The 18242-nt window shown below is 42.1% G+C and overlaps 1 protein-coding gene across 4 annotated transcripts in view; it reads right to left on the reverse strand.

The window, feature by feature from the left end:
- SHB (SH2 domain containing adaptor protein B) overlaps window positions 1–18242 on the reverse strand; it is a 70861-nt gene that overhangs the window by 36813 nt on the left and 15806 nt on the right. For all 4 annotated transcript variants that reach the window (XR_011339370.1, XM_069879987.1, XM_069879990.1 and 1 more), the window contains exon 2: window positions 11394–11511. Coding sequence is in view for 3 of the 4 variants with exons in the window: in XM_069879987.1 (XP_069736088.1) it covers window positions 11394–11511 (118 nt within the window). In the remaining variant the exon portion in view is untranslated. The remainder of the gene's footprint in view (window positions 1–11393; window positions 11512–18242) is intronic.

Genomic DNA, 18242 nt, shown 5'->3' on the forward strand with positions numbered 1-18242 from the left:
CCAGCTGATAATATCCAGTTCCTTGCACCTGTTTGCAGATTGGTCTGCAGGAATTGTACTACTTGGGCAAATCTGTACTAGATGCCAATTCTTAGTTGAAAGCCCACTTATAGAGTAACCTGTTCGTGATACAGTGTTGGGTCTTCTCCCTCCTTCAACAACACTTTTATATAACAGTACAGAATGTGAAGCTGTGTTTGTATATATGCAGTTGTTGCTAAAATGTTCTTAATTATACAGACTATCATGTCATCACTTAAGTGCATTTGTGCTTACACCAATATTTATCCACAGCAAATAAATCTGGTTTGCATTCAGCAAAGCATCATTAAGAACAGACCTTACTGCTAAGGAAAGCAAACCACAGCCATGTGAATGCCATAAACCAGTCCTCTTCTTCCCTTCCTCCAACAGAACCATCATAAATTGTGAAAAGTAACATCTGGTATCTTCCACTTAGGTAATTAGAAAATGTCATGTTACAAAAATTCAATCCAGTCATGATCTTGATGCATATAACTGAATTAACACTTTCTGGCAATTTTTCTATTTACACTCTTATTTTCCAATATGCATCTCTAAACCACTAACTAATGTGCATGCAACCATTTTAAATGCATGAAACCACACTCAAAGGAGACAACTCTCTAAAACTGATATTTTTTCCTGTGTGTTTTGTTCTTTCTTTTTCTTTAAAGAAAGGACAAAAAAAATCCTTAAAATAAAAAGTGATTATGTCTGTTGATATGCTCTATACTCTAACACAATGCCGAGTTTTCTCTGTGCTGGTGCATCACACAATCAAAGGAAAGGGCAATAATAAGCTACTCAGCTTAACACACAAGAGCAAAGGTATAACTGAAAGACACCACATATTTTAGTTTTGTCTCACTATTCCACTTCAGTTGAGACAGCAGCACAGACACCTTTTAGCCCACCTCAGGCTGCATTACAGTCCTAACAGCCGCTTTAGGACTTGCTCAGCAAAAACTCAAGGCAGCTCAGCCACGCCATCACCCTTTTCTGCCTTGCAGGCCATCTCAGCCAAGTGCAACTGTTTGATAGACTCTATGAGACCTAAACAGCTCAAGAACCACAAAACTGTGGGCTTCTTCACATAGCTTTTCAAATTACCCAGTCTAAAGAAAATGAATGCAGAGCTCAAAGCAAGCCTAGAGTCCCTCCAGGCAAGACTCATTTCCCCCTAGTTCCCCTGGTTGTTCTTAGTTGCTAGTCTGTCCTACAACAGCATCAGTTTTGCTTGCATACATTCCGCTTCAGAAGCCAAGCTCCACGTGAACTGTCCCACTCCAAGCCACCACCCTATGAAACTGAACAAGACAGAACCAAGAGCAAGCTCAGATGAAGGTTGAATATTTCCATTTTCTTTCTGCACACATGGACATTGCTCAAGAAATTCAGTCATGGTAGCACAACACAGCACCAAGCAGAAACACACTGCAGGCTTCCTAGATCCTTGCTTGGGTAGGCACGACAGAGAGAAATGCACGTATCAGCATACCAACACACAGAAAAAAGACAAGGCTTACCTGGCCCCACATAGAAAGGGCAGGTTGTTCCTGCAGAAAACAGCCTCTAATAATTTTAGCAATTAGAATGCTAATGAACAGCTGAGTTCACATAGGTATCTGAGCTCCTCAAGAAGAGCACTTTCAAGCAGAGTTCTTCATAGCCAGAAATCAGAGAAGGAGAGCAGCTGTATATTCTTGCCAGCTTACGCCAGCACAGCGAACAAAAGAAGTTGTGTTTCTCACCACTCCCTACCAAAGCTTTAAGATAGTTTTATGACACTGCTTGAAGCCACATTATGATGTTGATAAACTGATCTGGCAAGATGTTTATTCTCAGTGGCAAGCAGACACAGAAATGACTGAATCTTCAACCCTCATATATTTTTAAGGATAAGAAATTCCTTCCGACTTCAGACTTCATAGTGCATGTGATATCTACTAGTTTTCTTACAAAAATAAATATGACTTGCAATAGAAATATATATTCCCAGGGTCGTAAACATGATACTAGTTTGATAATTAAAAAACTCCTCTTAAACATTTTCACATGGCTTTAAATGCTTCCTTTGACTAAGAGCCTCTTTGCAAAAGAATAAAAGGAAAGAGAAAAGGAAAACAAAGTTCAACTTTGGAAGAAGAGGCATATGAGTGCAAGGAGGAACCCTCTGTCTCACTTTTGTCCGAAGTGCTGCCAGTCTTATTTTTTCTTTTAGCATTGCTGTTCCAACTTCAGTTAACAAATCCCTGTAAAGCTCGTCAGCAACAGTCCCTCCCAAGCTACTGGCTCCTCATGTAACAAATTCTCTTTGTTCTGTTTTTGAGCAATGTTACAGAAAATCAATAGAACTGAGTCCAGTTTCGGAAGATTGAGGGCTGAACTAGTAAGTCAGCAAGATACACCACTGATGTCTCCCACTCAATAAAGTAACATCCTCCCAGTTAGTGCCAACAGTAAGAGCTTCCAGCTTTTCCTTCCCTTTCCATACCAGCTGCAGTGGTATCAGTTACCTACAATTCCATCACACTCAAAGCTGGAAAGCACCCAGAATTCCTGTTAACAGAGTCTAGGCATGCTCATACAGGCCCAGTCCAGCCTGCAAGACCATCTGTTCAGCTTCTGCATCATCATCCCAAGAACGGATACTGAACTTCTGTCAGGAACCATACTCACTGCTGAAAGAGCAAGAGTAGACTTTCAGCATACATATCCCTCATCCAGTGCTACTTCCAGACAGTCAGGACGCTTATAGACGAGCCTTTGCTCAAGCTGTATTTCAGCAAGTTGCTTCTTTTGCCTCACAAGCACGTGCCTGATCTTTCCAGTGATTAAGTTTTAAAAGACCAGTACTGGGAGAATACTAACATGGTGATAAAGATGGAAATGAACTGAGACCAAACCAACATGGATTCCCACAAGCCAGCCTGTAGTATCCTGATTCTTGAAGCCACTTCTGACTTTTACAGAACAGCTACAAATCAGTTGCAGGATCACAGGATAGGTTCAGTTAAACAAGATCTCAGAAAGTCACCTTGTTTAATCTGCTCAAAGTAGGGTCAGCTACAAGGTCAGACAAAGTTACTCAGGTTCTGGTTCCTCAGTCCAGTCTTCAGAAACTCTGAAGATGAAGACTACACAATCTCACTGGGCAACCTCCTCCATCATTTGACTGTCCTCATGGTGGAAATGCTTTTTATTACACTCAATTGGAACCTCTCGTTTCATTTTATGTTCTCTGCCTCCCACTCTTTCCAGGCGTGGAAAGGACAGATGGAATAGTGGTGAAATCAGAAGGAACGGCAGTCTACAGAACTCAGCCTTCAAGGCAAAATGCGCAGCAGTTTCACTTTCAATTTACTTGATCCAGTTTTAGGCTTTACACTACTCACATGAATCTTTACAGTACAGGGAGAAGCTCCACTACCTGCCACTTTCCTCATGCAAGGATGTGTTTTACAAAAGACAAACTTTTATGGTAAGCTGGTGTTCATTTTTTCCATCTCACTGCATGGCCAAAGCAGTGAGATATCTTCGAATTTAACACAGCAGTCCTCAAGGGTAGAGGTGGGGGGAGGAAGGTGGAAGCAAGACATGAGGAAGTCTAAAGTGACCTTTAAGAGAGCAGCAGCATGTTGTTCCAAGGCAGCAGTTTAGAGATACTGCCAATAATTTGGAGGTGACTGGGAGGAGTTGACCAATGGCGAACTTGACAGGTGATTTTCGGGACACTTACTACTAGATACCTCTAAAGACCTCTTTGGAGCATGCCCAGAAGGTGCTAGGAATGACTTGGCATTTATTATAATTACATGCAAATATGTGATTACATGCATGATGAATAATGTATGGCTTTGTGTAACCTTGTGTATAAATGAAGATGACAAATCCCTCCAATTGTGTTTGACTTGAGGGGGGAAAAAAGCCTCCAAGCTCTCAGATTTGTGCAAACCTGAATAAACACATCTCTCTTGGTGATGTAGTTATTGGCTTATTGCATACTGGGTAACAGATTCATATTTTAGACAATATAAGGACACACAAGATATCCCTTTTTTGTCAGCTGTAAGTACTGATCCCGAAGACTTCCAGTGTAGCACTTTAGAAAACTTCCAACTTGTAAATAAAACTATCTTGTTATGGGTCACAAGCTTACTTCTGTATATTAAACTCCTTCAAATCTCACCCAGTGGTTCTCCACATCACAAACAATAATGTAAGAGCACATTCACATCAAATTTCAGGAGAGAAGAGACATCCTGCATTTTTTCCTGTCTTTAAAAAAATTTTAAAAAAAATCTTAAAACTTGTTCTCCTTGAATGACTAACGTATAGTTTTATTCATATGGCCTGGCAACAGGACAACGAGCCTAAGAGTTCTAATGAAAAATCCACAATAACACATGAGATTGACTGATGATGAATAAATTCTCTTTTTGGGCTAATTTCTAGTTCTGGCTAAACTAGCGGTAGATTCTCAAATAGAATTTAGAATTGGAACATACACAAATGTAGGAACAAGAGATGAAGCTTTTTGAAATCTTTGTCAGCTGTTGAGCTTAGTGGGCAAACATACTGCCTCTTCTGTGTTGGCTGCAGTTGCTTGCCATGTTCAAATACAAGCAGAGAGCAATCTTACACAGAGCCACTACAATGCTTAAATATAACAGGTTGGCTTGCTAGGCTCCCATGCTATACGTGATAATCTATGCAGTCTAATATTTATCAAAGTAATCATCACTGCTCTTTTTACATTATTTGCAGTGGTAAGCTCAATGCCAAAAACCAAGATGCCAGAGGCCATGTTGCAAAGGACTTTACAAGATCTGACTCACCACCAATGTGCTATTCAGATGAAGTTATATGCCTGAACAAAAAACCTGCCTCTCCAGTTACAAGGGAAGCTGACACCCAAGACCTTTTGAAGTAGGTGCAGGTTCCTGGGAATGCTGTTTTCCCCACAGTCCCAGCATTTCTGTGATGGCTTGCAGCAAGACAGAGCTAGTGCTCCCAGCACGTCCACAAGGAACATCCCAAGCAGATGCGCTGCTTTTGCTAGGCTGCCTGTCATGTATTGGAGATTCTATTGTGATTGAGGCACAGAATCTTAGTGCAGTCCCTAGAAAGAAGCAGTGAGGTACATGAAGGCATTTGCTGTTCTTGCACTGCCTGCACCTAGAGAGGAGACTCAGCTTTTGCATTCACGAAGAGGGATGCAAACCCTAAGTGTGAGCTAGTTAAACTCGCTCACAGCTGTTCTACAGTGTAGCCAGGAGGATGTATATAGAAACAGGATGACAACTACACTGAAAAAAAAGAAGAAAGGAAATGTTGTGAGCCTGTGAACAAAGCTGTGAATTTTGCTTTGGAATTCTCTAATATCCTTCTTGTTTAATCTCAAAAAAACGCCTATTGACAGAGTCCTTGCATTCATTAAGGCCCCTCTGGAGGGAGGCTCTGCTCTTCCTCATCACTTGCTTCCCTTACTTTACACTCACCTTTGCTGACAGTGCAGATATGTCATCACCCAGGATGATGAACGCACTTAACATCACAGGCAAGATAACAGCTATCTCTATGCTATGATCCAAATGCTCCAGAGCATCCTCAGAAATATTATTCATCTCTTCAGGTCCAGCACACAAATCTTTCTCCTGTACCAGTTAACCTCCCCTGGAGCAAGTACATGAGCTCATCTCTTCAGTCTGCCCTACACAGACCAGACTTGTATGGGGAAGGACATGTTCTTTTCAGATTTAATTACATCCATGAGACTTCAATTCAGCTTTGCATTTATGGCCAGAAGCCCTTTCATGACTTGCATCTCCCAGGAGCATTCTTCAAGGGGCACCAGCAGCATGCTGCTGTGTTGATTTGGGACTGACTTAATGCACATTGTGCACTTCTCCGGATCTTGTGGGTCAGCATATCCCACTTACAAGATCTAATATGCCCAGGTCCTAGGACAACTCTCTGACTACCCTCTTGCGAGAAATTCATCAATAACAAAACTGAACTCCTACTTCTTCAAACACCTGCCTTTGACTGTCTGTAAGGACATTTTTTAATGCCCTGTGTAGCCTCTAATGTTAACCCAAACAGGAGAAAGGTACAGTGTATATTTTATTAATAGCGATAACCTTCTAAAGTCTGTTCACAACACAGCATTTGCTCCATAAGGAACACCACATTGTATGTTATATCTCAGGGAAAGTATCTATTTTCAGAAATGCTACTCACTGAAGTCTACAGAATTCTGAAATATAAGAAGACAGGTTTCTCCCTGTCTACATATCCCTAAGTCAGATGCCTACTACAGAGGCCAGAAACCCACACAGGCCTAATGTCCCTGGCACAGTGCTAGGTGATGCCTAAAAATGCAAAGGAAAAACATGGTGTACATAGACCTCAGGCACTTATAGCCCTCTAAGAAATCAGGACACTGAGGTACTGTATGCTTCCCTTGACTTTCAAACCATTGTCCTAACTCAAGGGCCTAGCCTGCCCCAATTCTCTGTTACTACCCCTTCGAGAGCACAGAAGACACAAGTATTGATCTGGAAAAGACAGAAAGACACATGTTTTTGACAACACACATCTCTCAGTGTAGGCATGCTCCTCATTTAATGCTTTTTTCACTTCTTCTCTCACAGACACTTCACCCTCTCCATCTCTTTTTGATAATGTGGCTCCAAACTACTTTAAGACTTGAACCAACCTTAATTTTACTACTGTCCTAATACATTTATTTTTCTATTAATAGCATGTATCATGCTAGGCACTTCGTACTCAAAAATTTCTGAGCTGAAGGCATGGGTCTCCCTTCAAAGCCAAGTAGCAAGTTAAGAACACCAACAGACTACTATCCCATTCCTGTAGCCAGTATTCTTTATCATACCTTAAAAGGAATTCCTTGTGCAACAACTTGTCTGATAGTGTATCTCCATTTGAGTGATGATCTGAAATTGGATCCTCTTCCAAAGGTGAGTTTTAGATGCACTCTATGAACCAGCACACAGGTGGCTTTGGTACATACAGTCTTGATTTGGCATTTGCTTGCAAGTGTATCATGCAGTCTTAAGATTTAATTCCTTCTGAGAGGCTGGAAGAGCTCTGCAAACATGTCCAGCTGTGAGGAGAAAGTAGAAAGGCACTATGCCTTCCAGATCACAGGGTATGCCTGGGATAGGGTCTTAAGACTTACAGGGATTTTAAAGGGAAAAAAAGATATCCACATTTTTCCCCATCTCATATCCATGAATTGAGTGCACCTTTCCTCCTCCCAGCTAATGGATTACCACAGATAATAAACAGATCCCTCTCTGGTATTTGACATCCAGTTCAGCCTGATGAGAGTAAATACTCCAATGGAACCTAACTTCTCTTCCCCTAGCACTCACCAAGAACAATGGAGGATAAAACAGCCTGGATGTTGCAGGCACCACCAGTGTGGCCTGACATTCACCTCTGTTCAAATGCAGCATGTCTATCCACTGCTCCTCTGGGGTCCTCTCTCTCAAGCAGGAAGTACCTTCTACACCTGATCTAAGCAATGATACTTGGTTACAAGCTTGGTAAGGCAGCACAGGCCTGTTTCTGTTATGGGCTGTGTGTTACTGCAGCAGCTACTACAGAAGCTGAGACAGACTGTAGGGGAAAAATAAGAGTTGAAAGCTTGCATAAGAAAGCAGTGAAAATATCACAGTTAAAACATGCTTGGAGAGATGGTCTAGCCGTTGCAAAGGTGCAATTGGTATTTATACTGCTGTTAAAAGAGAGAACAAAGTCCTTTCAGCTAGACAGATCAGATGTAACTTAGCACATGGGGTTGCAGCTTTATGAGGAATTTGACTCACAGTAATGCCTGTTTCTTCCTTCATCTTCTCTTTGTTTCCAATCCTCATTATTTTTTGCTAGGATGTGGCTATCGAGGCAGTATTGGCAATGCCATTATCTTCTTAGGAGGTTACTCTGTTCTCTGTAGTTCACCTACTTCTCAGGATCCTTGGAAATCAGCATTATCTTAGCTGTCTCTGCTTGTTTTCTTGCATGCATGATAGTAGCCAGGCCAGGATCTCACTCTATGGATACAGTATGTCAGATATTCAGATCACAGAGGACTTCTTTCATACATCTGAATCTATGCTGGGACATCCAATCCCCAAACTGGGTGGGTATAAGGCAAAGATGCAACTCTGTTCCTGTGGCTTTGGGTGGACACCGGCCAAGCAAAACTCATACTGCACAGCAGACCAGGAACTGCATTCCCAGAGATTTTCTCTGAACCTCCTGAAGACAGGCCAAGCGCTTTTCAATATCGGCACATGCTAGCAGATGTGCTTGGCTGCCAGGAGATGACATCTTCTTATAAACAAACATCAATTCATTCTTAACATGCTCTACCCTAGCCTCAGGTAAAAGGCCTTTAGTAAAAAAGCCTTTCCAAATCTTGGCATAAAGGTTTCTTTCTTCCAAGTAACGTAAACACAGATCTGGGAAGGCAGTATTATTTTGGGTCAGAAACAGCAGAAGAAAATTCAAGCCTAATTATAACCAATTCTAACCATGGACAGCATGAAATCAGATCGCCTGTTCAATGGTTTATCGAACTCATCAGGTGCTCCTGTTTGGGCTAAAGCAGAACATATTCTCTGACTTTTCAGCTAGGCCTCCTTCAAAACTTCAGCTGCTGAAGCTTACCAACAGAGTTTTCAGACAGTGGCTGTCTCTGGAAGTAATAAGTCTGATAGCTGTCACCAAGAAAATGAGCCGCTGATGTGCACAGAGGTCACTGCTCTCACCTATTTCTATGTAATTTAAGACCATGCCAGAGCTAGTGGTGACTGAAGTTGCACTTGCTGGGAGGTGCAGACAGGACACGTGACCCAAACCTGACCAGTGAAGTATTCCATGCATATTCCATGCCATACGTGTCATACTCTGTGTAAAAGCTTAGAGATCATGAGGGTTACCCCCCTTCTGAGACAACCAATATTCAGTGAGGACTTCATCTGTCTGTCTGCCCCTGACCCCAACCATGTGTTCCTGGATCCAGTTCCTGAATCCAGCTCCCACCTGCTACTGAGTCCAGTCTACGACCTTTCCCGTGCCTGCCTTTGAATTTTCATTTGTCAAGTAAAATGCAAAGGCGACATCTGTACAATAAAAAAAACAAACAAACATAAACCCACGTGCTTGAATATAGTGGAATATAACCTGACTTCACCAAGCTTTATGGGAAGACTTTCTCTGTTTCTAACAGGATTAGGACAAGATGATTTGCCCAGATTTCAAAACACTAAACATGTTCAGAGACCTATCAAGCATTTTCTGCTGCTCAATCAAATGCATTTTCAGAACACTTGCTATATCATTATACTCCATTAAATCACAGTTTTGAAAGTGCCTTTAGGATCTTCAAGAGATTCTCATATTTGCTTTATAATAACATATAGAGCAGACACAATAGCTTAGCAGTTGCACCAAACACCAATTTGGCAACAGGGTGTCTGGCAGTTTCAAGGGTACACAAAAATTTACTCTACCTTATTTTAGCTAAGCCATCCAGCATGGTTCAGTAAACCATTGCATTTATCATGGTTAATCTGGAAAGCGAGATAGAATAAGCTCCTGTCCTAAACACAAGAAATCAAATCATTGTAAAGTTCATAATCAAGATTACAAATGCTCATCATTGCTGTATGAAGATCAAGAACTTACTAGGATTAGTTTTTCTGAGAAATAACTCAGCTAGAATGAATAGATTTAAAACAATGAGAAATAATATCTCCCAGCACCTCTGTAAGACACTGAAAGCTTCTAAACAATACTATCCACATGCCACTTCCTGTGTCTTTATTCAGAAATACTATTTAAGAACAGAAAAAAATAAATATTTTTAAAAAAAGGATCTCTGCATCCAAAAGCCTCATCTTCCCCCACTGATTAATCTTTCCCAAGGGCCCAAAACAGGAGCTGTCAATAAAAAAGGAAAGCATACAATAAACTTAACTGGGCAGAATAGGGACTTTTATCTCACAACGAGAAAATGTGGACCTCCTATATAAATCAAAAAAATGCACAATTGATGTGCACAAAGATGTGTGTTGACTGAGTGAAATCATCACAAATAAAACATAAGGCCTTGTATCCCAGAAAAACGTACAGACTGCACAGCCAACAAATAAGGAATGGATGTAGATAACTTAAGGAATGCACAGACAATAGTGACATAATGCCAGGAGGAGTTCAAACAGTCCAGACTCCTACAACACCACCATTATTGCCCTCAGCAAAGGAAAGATATGGACCTGTTGAAGCACGTCCAGAGGAGGGCCATCAAATGATCAAAGGCTTGGAACACCCCATTGTGAAGAGAGGCTGAGACACCTGAGGTTGTTTAGCTTGGAGAAGAGAAGACTTAGATGAGACCTTATTGTGGCCTTTCAATTCTTAAAGGGGGCTTGTGAGAAAGATAGGGGAAAACTTTTTAGCAGGGCCTGTAGCAATAGGACAAGAAGGAATGGTTTTAAACTAAAATAGAAGTTTAGACTAGACATTAAGAATATTTTTGTTGTTGTTGAGAGTGGTGAAACACTGAAACAGGTTGCACAGAGAGGCAGTAGATGCCAAATCCCTGGAAAGACTCAAGAGCAGTTGGACGGGGCTCTGAGAAAGCTGATCTAGTTGAAGATGTCCCTGCTTATTGCAGGGTGGTTGGACTAGATGACATTCATGGTCCCTTCCAATCCAAATCATTCTACGACTCTAAGATTCTCTGATTAACTACCTCCCTACGTGACAGAAAAAGAAGGATGCTACCAAGAACAACAGTTAAAGGCTCACAGGCATACTGAATTGTCTCCTTTTAACCATTGCTATATATATATATATTAAAGAGAAGACAAGAAGGAAGGAAAGAAGCTACACAAATATGTAGCTTTGCACCCTTCCTTCAGCAGAGCAAAGACTAAGAAGTCTGGATCTGACTGAAGGAAAAAAGGCCATAAGCAGCTCAATCACTCGTTTTTAAGGGAAGTAACACAATGTCATGTTTTGGCCACCCCTACTATGAAAAACAGATGACAGCCTTGACACTGCCAAACTGAGCAACACATACTCTAATTCCCACTGCTCACACGACAGTACAAAGCATCTATATTCAATAGTGATGTCCAGAGCACTATTTTTAGATACCAAGGCATGTGCAGGCACTTGAAAAGCCCCCACAGCATTTACTATTGACCACCTAAGCATCTTCAGAAACAGTTTTGCATGCCAAAGGACATTTCTGTTTCATAGCAGGTGTAATATCCATATGAACTACCATGGAGTTAAAGCTCATATATACAGCCGTCCTTTCTCACCAGTCATAATTCTCTGGGCTTCATATGGTTCCATGTAGCCAGTGTTCTCCCCTTTTCCCAGTCTGTTCAATTCACTTTTGGCATCAAATGGATCTGAGTAGTCATCAGCTATCAAAATCTGAAAGACAGGAAAGTAACTGTTACTAGAATCTGAGTCAGATGTGCAAACTTGTAACACCCTACCAATAAAACAAAACTTCACAAAGCTGCATTGTATTTAATACCCATAGTACAGTCCTAGTTCAAGGGAAAACACACAATTGCCACAAATCAGTTACTAAATGGTGCTGAAACAGAAGTGGGCTCTCGTTTGTACCAGAAACCTCAAAAAGGCAGACTCTACACCAAAAGATTTCTGACTAGCACAAGATGCAGAGTAATTGGAATGGCTAAATTAGAAATATCCAATGAGTCAGCACATTCAATCCAGTGCAATTCTTGCCAGAGAAGTGACGTAGAACCTTAGAATGGTTCGGGTTGGAAGGGACCTTAGAGATCAACTAGTTCCATGGCCTGCCATAGGCAGGGACACTTCCCACTAGATCAGGCTGCCCAAGGCCCCATCCAACCTGGCCTTGAACACTAGAAAAGGGCCATCCACAGCTTCCCTGAGCAACCAGTGCCAGGGCCTCACCACTCTCATTGTGAAGAATTTCTTCCTAATGTCTAAGTTGCTCTTCATCCACTCAAAAAATGCCCTTGTAAAAAATCCCACCCCAGCTTTCTTGTAGGCCCCCTTCAGGAACTGGAAGGCTCCTATAAGGTCTCCTGAGAGCCTTTTCTTCACCAGGCTGAACAACCCAAACTCTCTCAGTCTGGCCTCACACGAGAGGCACTCCAGCCCTTGGATCATCTTTGCGGCTCTCCTCTGGACCTGTTCCAACAGTTCCATATCCTTCTGATTTTGGGGACTTCAGAACTGGACACAATACTCCAGATGGAGTCTCCCCACTGCACAGCTGAGGAGGAGAAACACCTCCCTTGACCTGCTGGACACACTTCTTTTGACGCAGCCCAGGACAGGGTTGGTCTCCTGGGCTGCAAGTGCATATGGCTGGCTCATGTCAAGCTTCTCATCAACCAACACCACCAAGCCCTTCTCCACAGGGCTGCTCTCAATCACATTGTCCCCTAGACTGCATTGAAACCACATGAGGTTCACAGAGATGCACTTCTACAGCTTGTCCAGGTCTCTCTGGATGACATCCTGTCTTTCTCATGTGACAACTGCACCACTCAGCTTGGTGTCATCTGCAAACTTACTGAGGGTGCACTCGATCTTGCTGTCTATATCATCAACGTAAACAATAAACAGTACTTGTCCCAATATAGACCCCGATGGACACCACTAGTCACGGATCTCCATCTGGACATCGAGCCATTGACTCTGAATGTGGCCATCCAACCAATTTCTTATCCACCAAACAGTCCATCCATCAAATCCCTATCTCTCCAGTTTACAGAGAAAGATGTTGTGGGGGACTGTCTCAAAGGCTTTACAGAAGTCCAGACAGATCACACCTCCTGCTTTTCTATGTTCACTGATGCAGTCACCCCATCACAGAACACCACTAGGTTGGACAGGAAGGACTTGCCCTTTGTGAAGCCATGCTGGCTGCCACTAATCACCTCCCCATCCTCCATGTGCTTTAGCATAGCTACTAGAAGGATATGTTCCATGATCTTCCCAAGCACCAAGGTGAGGCTGACAGGTCAGTAGTTGTCAGGGTCCTCCTCCCTGTAGTTTCTGAAAACGGCCACAAAGTTGCCCCTCTTCCAGTCACCAGGGAGTTCCCCTGGTTGCCGTGACTTTTCAAATATCATTGAGAGTGCCTTGGCCATCATATCAGCCAATTCCCTCAGGACACTGGAATGCATCTCATCAGGTCCCATAGACTTATATATGTTCAGGTTCCTCAGGTGGCCACAGACCTGATCTTCCCCTACAGTGGCAGGAGTTTTCTCCCCAGACCTCCATCTTGCTGTCCACTGACCTAGAAGGGTTGAGGAGAGCAGTTATCAGTGAAGACTGAGGCAGAAGTGTTGTTGAGTACCTCAACCTTCTTCTCATCTCCTCGTCCTTAAACAACTGTTGCCTCTGCTACTCTCTGTTTCCAGTACAAGCTGGTGGCACTCACTGCAGCCAGAAACCCGGCCAGCTGCATGTTTTCCTGGGACCTCAGTCTGGGCTGACACATCCCTTCTGGCAGGTGTAGAGGATGCAGCCTCCCACCAGGTGGATACCATGGCTGGGCTCCTTCTTGCCAACAGAACTTCACCTCCTGAGTTTGGAGAGAGATTGTGCCCTCCCCACCGCCTACACAAACTGCCTACACAAACTGCCTTGCAAAGTGCCACATCACACCTTTCTGACACCACGCCCTGTTTGCCTGCCTTGTTTGCTCCACTCCTGGTCACTGGTGTTCCCTAGGGGTGTTTCTTGTATGGCAGGGAGATTGGCCCCATCACCCTTCACACCATCCCAAAGAGTCAGTGTGATGTTGGAACTCATCTGGAGCTCACATTTCACCCACACTGGAGAATCCCCACAGAATCATAAAAATAAACAGATGAGAAAGAACCCTAGAGTATCATGCTCTCCAATCCCTCATTCAATGCAGTGTAAACCTAAAGTGTGCTGCCCTGAAGGCATACTCTCTTTAAGAGTGATTTTTCAACCAAGACTCTTCCTGTCCCATGAGTTACTTTACAACATTAAGACCAGCACCAGGAGGACTGACAGTAGATTGCTATTCCAACAGCCTCAGCCTTTACAACAAAGAATCAGGATTACTTTGCCAACTGTGAGCTGCACCTGCTTCTCTCTCTTGCTTTCGGCATACTCCACCAGACAGGGCAAAAAACAAGACACACAAGCATTTCCTGATCATACACCTGTACATATGCCATTAAGTAAATGAATACTGTATTACAAAAGGCAGAGATCTCCTTAAAGATTAGGTAACAAAACATCGAACACATTTTGGAGTCACCACTCAGGCCATGAAACGCTGCCATGCTGCAATTTTACACCACTAATCTTGCTTACTAAAATAACCCCAAAACAACACAAAGAAAACAGCCAAACAAAAACCACCACCACACTGCTTAGCAGAGGCTCCCAACTCTGGAATACAGACAACTTGCAAGAACTTCTCAAGGAAAGGATATTTTAGAAGATCTATTTTTTATCACTGAACACTGGTGTAAGCATCAGAGCAAGACTTTGTTGTCAAGCAGTCACAGGTTAACAGCTGGGATAACAAAGTATCCAGTATCAATCACCTCTCCATTTTGTCACCTCTCCTGATTTTGTCAGGTCTATTATTAAAGACCTGTGGCTTACCTCTTAACAGAATGCAAGGCTATCAGAGTGGACTGTGAGCTCACTTGACTACTGATTCCTGTTCTACATAAGCCCATCCTATGGCACCTCGTGCATACATATTACTTTCTAACACGTAGATCTAGTAATAGTAACTTGAGGTATGAGTAACTTAAAGCAAAAGAAATTCCAAAACATAAATAGAAATGCACTGATCAAAAGTGGGTAAAACTTATATTTGAGCTTCCATGATCACAGAGAACAAGGATTTAGGGTACACTCACAGGAGTTCTCCCTAGCAGGGAATCTATTAAAACTCAAAGGCAAAAAGAAAAGGAGTATGGCTGAGTTACCAGAGAAGGTGACAAATTCAAGACCGTAGCTCTAGCTAAAAAGCCAGCTGGCAGATAAAAGATAAAAAGAAGGAACAAAACAAACAAACAAACAAAAAAAAACTCCACAGAAAATTAAATACAAGCTGAGATTCTGGCTTACCCCTCTAAGAAATATTAATATTAACTAAGTTGCAATCGTCACCAAGTTGATGCTTAGCAATTCTTCTTCTACAGTCTTAAATAACATATATTACATTAAATACAAGTTTAAACAAGTACGTGCATATGCAAAAGCATGATTTGTATATGCAACCACAGGAAGAAAAAGAACATGCCCAGATGCATAATTTTGCAGACAGCTGTATCTGACTAAAACCCACAATTTAAAGTGAACAAACTAAAAAGAAAACACTAGGAACGTAGCACATGGAAATAAATTGAGTCTTCAGGAATAACCAGAAGATCTATCCTTGAAACAGCAACTTCACCACAGGATTATTTGTTATTTGACTGATTTAGGGGCTACCATGATTACGGATACAACATTCTGGAGGAATCCAAGAGGAATTACGGTAAATAACATGAAGCAAAAACCCACAAAATCTCTCCTGCCTGCCAGACCTTTGGTAGGCTTATTATGGGAGTTTCTTTTGGGGGTGGGAGATTTATTACTAATATTATATACTACGAATACATTATTACTAAATATTTAGATTTTTTAAAAGGCAAACAACATACACCTCTCTTGGCTTTTGTGACTTAAGTTCACCAATATCACAGACAAGAACAAGTGACTACCAGCAGCGACACAGAAGAGAGCAAATAGCACTTAGAAACTGTGAATTTGTGTCAGAGAACACCATAGTTAACACATTTAACACAATGTAATGAAAATTCCTCATTCTCTTTGAGAATTTTCATAGTTACAAAAGACCAGTCACTAGCTACAGTAAAATTTACTCTATATTAAGTGGGAGTTTGCTTTAATATGATTTTTTTTTTCTTTGAAATAGCCATGTTAAATTTTTAAGAAATACCAAATTTTCCTCCTTGTTCCCAAGTGATCTCCAGGTCTCACATACCAAACATGCCCTAGGCAGATGTTTCCTTAAAAATAATATTTTTCATTTAACGCTCAGACAACTACACATCAGAAAGGTCTCTGATGATGAAGCCTGGACAAAGTTCAGCCTGCATACAGAAGGACTGGTAAATTTGGTCTGGGTTTGTTTTCCAAATGAATAATGACTTGCATTTATGCTTTCTTCTATGAAACACTGAATTCAAACACCTGATGAGTAATTCTCCCCATAGCCTCACTACTACCCTTTTTTTTTTCAAAATAAAGTTCACAGCCTTGGTAAATTTGCAAATACAATGATCTGTATATAAATGAATTCACAAAATAGTCAACAGAAGGATCAGAAAGAGTAAAAGAATGATTTTTAATATCTTGCTAATGAGGCAGGAATTTAGGTCATGATTCTAGAGGAGTACACTATAGATACAGCTGTGTATTAAGCTTTTTCTTCTACACCTACATTTTACTGTTGGAAAGATCTACAAAAGCTCTGCCCCTAGAAGAAATCACAGGCCTTATTCATAGCTCTGATTTCCAGAGAAGGAGACATTCCTTGACCAAAATTCGGAAAGGTTAATTCCTAAATTTCTGAGACAAATGTGGACTGCTAGCAAGATGTTAGGGGGAAAAAAAACCCCAAACACACCAGTATTTATTAACAGTATTTCATATACTCATAAAATCATCAGGTTGGAAGAGACCCACCGGATCATCGAGTCCAACCATTCCTACCAAACGCTAAACCATGTCTCTCAGCACCTCATCCACCCGTGCCTTAAACACCTCCAGGGAAGGTGAATCAACCACCTCCCTGGGCAGCCTCTGCCAGTGCCCAATGACCCTTTCTGTGAAAAATTTTTTCCTAACGTCCAGCCTAAACCTTCCCTGGCAGAGCTTGAGGCCATTCCCTCTTGTCCTGTCCCCCTGTCACTTGGGAAAAGAGGCCAGCTCTCTCCTCTCCACAACCTCCTCTCAGGTAGTTGTAGAGAGCAATGAGGTCTCCCCTCAGCCTCCTCTTCTCCAGGCTAAACAACCCCAGCTCTCTCAGACGTTCCTCATAAGGCCTGTTCTCCAGCCCCTCCACCAGCTTTGTCTCTCTTCTCTGGACTCACTCCAGAGCCTCAACATCCTTCTTGTGATGAGGGGCCCAGAACTGAACACAGGATTCAAGGAGCTGTCTCACCAGTGCTGCGTCCAGAGGGAGAATAACCTCCCTGGACCTGCTGGTCATGCCGTTTCTGATACAAGCCAAGATGCCATTGGCCTTCTTGGCCACCTGGGCACATTGCTGGCTCATATTCAGTCGGCTGTCAACCAATACCCCTAGGTCCTTCGCCTCCAGCCTCCAGGCAGCTTTCTAGCCATTCTTCTCCTAGCCTGTAGCACTGCATAGGGTTGTTGTGCCCCAGGTGCAGGTTCTTGCATTTGGCCTTGTTAAACCTCATACCACTGGTCTCAGTCCAGCGGTTTAGCCTGTTTTGATCCCTTTAAGAGCCTCCCTAGAGGTTTCAAAACAGTTCTACCTGCTTGTCCCTCAGTAAAGTCCTTCCTTGACCAATCCACTCAACTATTTTAAATTTTAAAACACATCTTCCAGCACCTGCCAACAGAGCCAAAGTTATTGATGGATGTACAGACGGAGCAGTTAATAGGCATTGTTCCCTTCAGAAAACCAGGTCTAACAAAGTCCAACAACAACAACAAAAAATTGTGCCCTATCCACTACCATTAGCAGAATGTTTTGTAAAACAATTTTTTACACTTCATCTACAAGCAAAATTACTCCAAAACCATACCTTATGTCTGTTTCATTGTACAGGTGCTGGTTTACAGTATTATTTACAGAAACAGTGACATATCCAGGAAGATCTGTACCACAGTCCCTTTCTTATCTATCACTAGAACCCACACATGCTATTTCAGTTGCCAGGCCTCATATTACTTCCTTTATATTTCAACACTGTGTCTAGCATACTGTTAAGTCAAAGGTATAATCACACTGACACACAGCAGCAAAGGAATTAGAAGCCAAACCACATTCTTTGCCATGCGGCAGTGCTCTATATGGATGTCTGAGAATCAGATCCTATAACCAGCTACCAGCAAGG

This window comes from Phaenicophaeus curvirostris, chromosome Z (genome assembly GCF_032191515.1).
Source record: "Phaenicophaeus curvirostris isolate KB17595 chromosome Z, BPBGC_Pcur_1.0, whole genome shotgun sequence".
NCBI lineage: Eukaryota > Metazoa > Chordata > Aves > Cuculiformes > Cuculidae > Phaenicophaeus > Phaenicophaeus curvirostris.